General features: G+C 36.8%; 1 protein-coding gene across 1 annotated transcript; it reads left to right on the top strand.

Moving 5' to 3' along the window:
- The first annotated feature begins 651 nt into the window (after positions 1-651).
- On the top strand, positions 652-4,230 carry LOC131078803 (pectinesterase). Its single transcript, XM_058016566.2, has 2 exons — positions 652-1,647; positions 3,301-4,230. The coding sequence occupies exons 1-2, from the start codon at positions 711-713 to the stop codon at positions 3,984-3,986; spliced, it is 1,623 nt and encodes a 540-aa protein (XP_057872549.2). The 5' UTR covers positions 652-710; the 3' UTR covers positions 3,987-4,230.
- The last annotated feature ends 305 nt before the right edge of the window (positions 4,231-4,535 follow it).

A 4,535-nucleotide genomic window follows, 5' to 3' on the forward strand; every position in this document is an offset into this window, starting at 1 on the left:
TCCAATTAATTATTATTTCATGATGGACTTTGCCCGTTTTCTGGCACTCAATAATTGCATCTCGATGACCAGCCCAATCGGTTGGCACCATATCAATTGTGCTTTTAATATGGCCTGTCGTAAGCTATTGTAATCTAGTTGGCACGGTATTTTATGTTTGATTTGATAGCTTTAGGTGAATGCACATTGACGAGCAAAATATCTGTTCGTAGATTAGATTTTGATATTCTGTTGTGCACCAGTCAATACGGCAGTCAGCACTGAACAGCATTGGAGTACGTGGAATCATGTCACTATATCAGTAAATTATCGAAGAAGCCAAGATTCCTTCTACAAAATGACCCCATTCTAGTCGGTGATCGTGGCTTACTGCATGGGGACGTCTGTCGATTGTAACACAAGTCAATAGCTTTGCAGTGGTGAGAGAAAAATATTAAATCTGTTTGTCTACTTTGTTGCAGAGGAACGTCCGACAAACGCAGTAAGTGGAAATGTGCTTCTTATATTCCAAAGCTGACTCATATATTGATTGAGAGCGGTGCCAAGTTGATAGTGGGCAACTAAACAAATGTCGGTGCACCAATTTCCCATAACAATCATCTTTAAAACCCATTTGAGAGTTCTAATGCTACATGCCAATCTTCTATAAAACCGCCCTAGCCAGATCTTTTTTCTTATAAAGAGAATCGTGTTAACTGAGCAAGAGGATCATGATGGCCTTTTTGAAACTTATGCTTACGTTTTCTCTGGTGTGTTTAATGTTTGTCCAAATAAAGAGCGATGGAGTCCCTCACAACGCTCTTCAATCTGCCTGCAATGTGACGTTGGATCCCAAATTCTGCGTCTCCACCATGACGACACTTGCGGGGTCATGGCAGGGAGGCTCCAAAGATCTTGGAAAAATTGCACTCAAGCTGACCATTATCGAAGCCCGAAAAGTTTCCCATTTTCTTTCTCGACTGAGTCGGATGGCAGTCACCCCACGGCAAAAGGGCGCTCTTCAAGACTGTGTGCAGCTGTTTGATCTGACTTTAAGTGATTTGGAGAAATCTCTGTTGAATGTCAGCAGCTCTAACAGTAACTTTTTGGCGTGGAGGCAGGCATTTGATGTTGAGACTTGGCTGAGTGCAGCTCTGACCAACCAGGCCACCTGTTTGGATGGCTTTCAGGAGGCCAGTGGAGGTCGACAAATAACTTTCAGTAGCAATTTGCGTAATGTATCGCGGCTTCTCAGTAATTCTCTTGCCCTGGTGAAGAATATTTCTGTTGTGGGAAAACACCACAACAGGCGTTTGTTGTCAGAAGGTGGTCTTGCAAATCATAAAGAATTCCCGTCTTGGTTGTCTACTGGGGATAGAAGAAGACTTCTACAAGACGATAATACCGTTTTAGCTGACAGTGTGGTGACTGTGGTGCAGGATGGCACTGGTAATTATACAACAATTAATGATGCCATCAATGCTGCTCCAAATAATAGCTTGGACAGATATGTGATCTATGTCACAGAGGGGGTGTATGAGGAGTATATAGAAATCCCGAGTTACAAGACAAATATTATGTTGCTTGGAGATGGGATTAATGACACTGTGATTACCGGCAACAGAAGCGTGGTCGATGGATGGACTACGTTCCGCTCTGCAACCGTTGGTAAGTTATCGTTTTCATGCTAATGGATTGAAACTTTTTTTTTTGAGATTTTTTATTTAGATCTCGAAACAGATCGTTCAAACTGGTGAAAATTTGCAGTGAAGATCCCTAGGGCTTAGGCTCGGTAAACTCAAACTACTGGATCTCGAGATAACTAAATTAGCTATATAGAATTCAGCCTCATAAATATCTTGTTTTACAAATTCGTTGAGAATTTTTCAGGTAGCCTAGAGTTTCAACTTTTGAATTTGTTTTGAGTGTTAAGTGACGTTTTAATTGCTACCAATTCCATAACAGAGATTTTCTTCGTTCTATTACAATTAATTATTTACATGAAACTGTTTATTTTGGGTTGAACAATTATATGTAATATGGTAACTATTTTGTCACATAGTTGTTTGGATTTCTTATTATTATAATTTTATGTTTATTTTGAGATGGAAATTTATATGTTATTAGGTTAATTTTTATATAGAAATTTTGATTTTAAATTGAATAAATATATTTAATATGTGTATTTTTGTTATTATTGGAGACTATAAAATATTATAAGAATCTGATATTTTTGCATATGATTATAAAGTTTTTTGATTAGGAGAATCTTATGCATCTTAATCACATATAAAATATAGTAGAGTCATTGTTTTATCTATATTCTCATTTTTAGATAGTAAATTTATTTTTAATTTTATTTTTGTAAATTTAGATACAAGATTATCCTATCTAAATGATTTGAATGTAAATGATCAATATATCAGTAAAAAATGAGCTTCAAATTTAACTTATTTAATATAATCAATTTTTATCTTATCAAACTCAGCTAATATATTTATTATAGACTCATCGATATTATATTATATTGAAAGAAATAAAAATTAGAACTTCTCAACACAATACCTATATATATTCAAAATATCCCAAATAAAATCTTTATATTCTCTCTTACTACCATCTCATTCTTTTTTTCAAGTTATAACCTTATACCTTAACCGCACAAAAACAATAAATATATCTCTTATTATCCTTTAATTAATAATATAGAAGAATTTCAGCACCATCCCATACTCATCATATCTTTAACTTTAAAGGCTCACATTTCAATACCACCTCTTGCATAGAAGTTTCATATTTTAAGAAAGGTTCATATTTCAATAAGATAAATTCTCCTAGGGTGGTCAAATGATGCTTCCCTATAAAAGTTCTTAATGCCTCACATAAAGACAAGAGGGCAGATTTGAGCAACGCATCTATAACGTAGGGTTTGTACTCAAGTAGGGCGGACAGAGTTTTGTGGATTTGTTCTTTTCAGTTGTATCTTATAACTTCACCCTTCCACGCGTAAGGCATGTCTTTTTTAATATGCGATGGAAGTTTGACTTTACACCAAAGTGACAATAATGAGATATTAACACATTTCCCAACGTAAACGACTACCGACAAAATACATTTTCGAAGGGGGCGTGTTATAATATTTTAAAGATAAAACCTAGATAGCGTCCGATCCGTATGAAGCTGTTAACTCGTAGGGTTGCTTACTATAATACTCTTTGATGATGAGATAGTTGACTTCACAACTAAATATGTTTTAAAATTGTTAACGTTTCGACTCAAATACTGACTTTTATAGTGTCGGTGAATTATATTGTATTGCAGCCGTTGTGGGCGCAGGATTCCTTGCCCGGGATATAACGTTCGAAAACACGGCAGGCCCAGAGAAACATCAGGCAGTTGCTCTCAGAGTCGGCTCCGATCTTTCAGCTTTCTACCGTTGCAGCTTCCTAGGTTACCAAGATACTCTTTACGTCCATTCCTTCCGTCAATTTTACAGGGAATGTGACATTTACGGCACTGTAGATTTCATCTTCGGAAACGCCGCAGTGGTTTTTCAGAGCTGCAATCTTCTGGCCCGAAGACCAATGGCGAATCAACAGAACATATTTACAGCTCAAGGAAGAAGCGACCCAAATCAGAATACAGGCATTTCCATTCAAAACTGTAATGTTACTGCTGCAGCTGATCTGGTTGAAGTAAAGAGCTCGTTCCCAACTTATCTGGGGAGGCCATGGAGAGAATACTCTCGCACGGTTTATATAAAGTCATCCATAGATGACGTGGTTCAGCCCCGGGGTTGGCTTGAATGGTCGGAAAACCAGTCTTTGAGTACGCTCTATTATGGTGAATATATGAACTGGGGAGCAGGGGCAGGAACTGCGGCTCGCGTTCAATGGCCGGGTTATCATGTCATGAACATTTCTGATGCTCTAAATTTTACTGTGACGAATTTTATTTCTGGGGATACATGGTTAGATTCTGTGCCCTTCACTGCAGGCTTGCCTTGAATTAAGTATTGTCCCTCTGCGAATAATATTGACCTCCCTGCGCCATACGATGTAAAGCTTCTTTCAAGAAAAAGATGACTCAAAAGTACCAAAAATGGAGGCTGCAATTCGATAGCCACCGCTGCCTGTTAAATTGATTTTTTTAGCCCCTAGATGTTCGGTCTTCCAATTGCGTTTCATTTAATGGTGTTAACAAGTTCATGGGTTCCCAATGTTCTTAATTTACACGGTAATTTTTAATAGATTGTTGAATTTGTAATATAATTCTATTCTTCTAAATTTTGAGCGGTTTAAAGTTCCCATTTGTTGTTTTTAAGCTATGGGTGGAGGCAATGATGTGGATGTCATGTGTCCTCATCTATTCGATGAGAATGGATGATATGGCTTATACTTCATATAAGCCACTTTTATAACTTTTAAGAGTGGAAGAATTTAAAAAAGAGAGATTAATCTTGTTTTTCAATTATAAATATGTTCTCACTTAAAAAAGGCTATGCAAAAGTATTGGATAATTATGTTATATGCTGCAGCAGTATATATATAATAAAT

Source organism: Cryptomeria japonica, chromosome 2 (genome assembly GCF_030272615.1).
Source record: "Cryptomeria japonica chromosome 2, Sugi_1.0, whole genome shotgun sequence".
Lineage (NCBI taxonomy): Eukaryota > Viridiplantae > Streptophyta > Pinopsida > Cupressales > Cupressaceae > Cryptomeria > Cryptomeria japonica.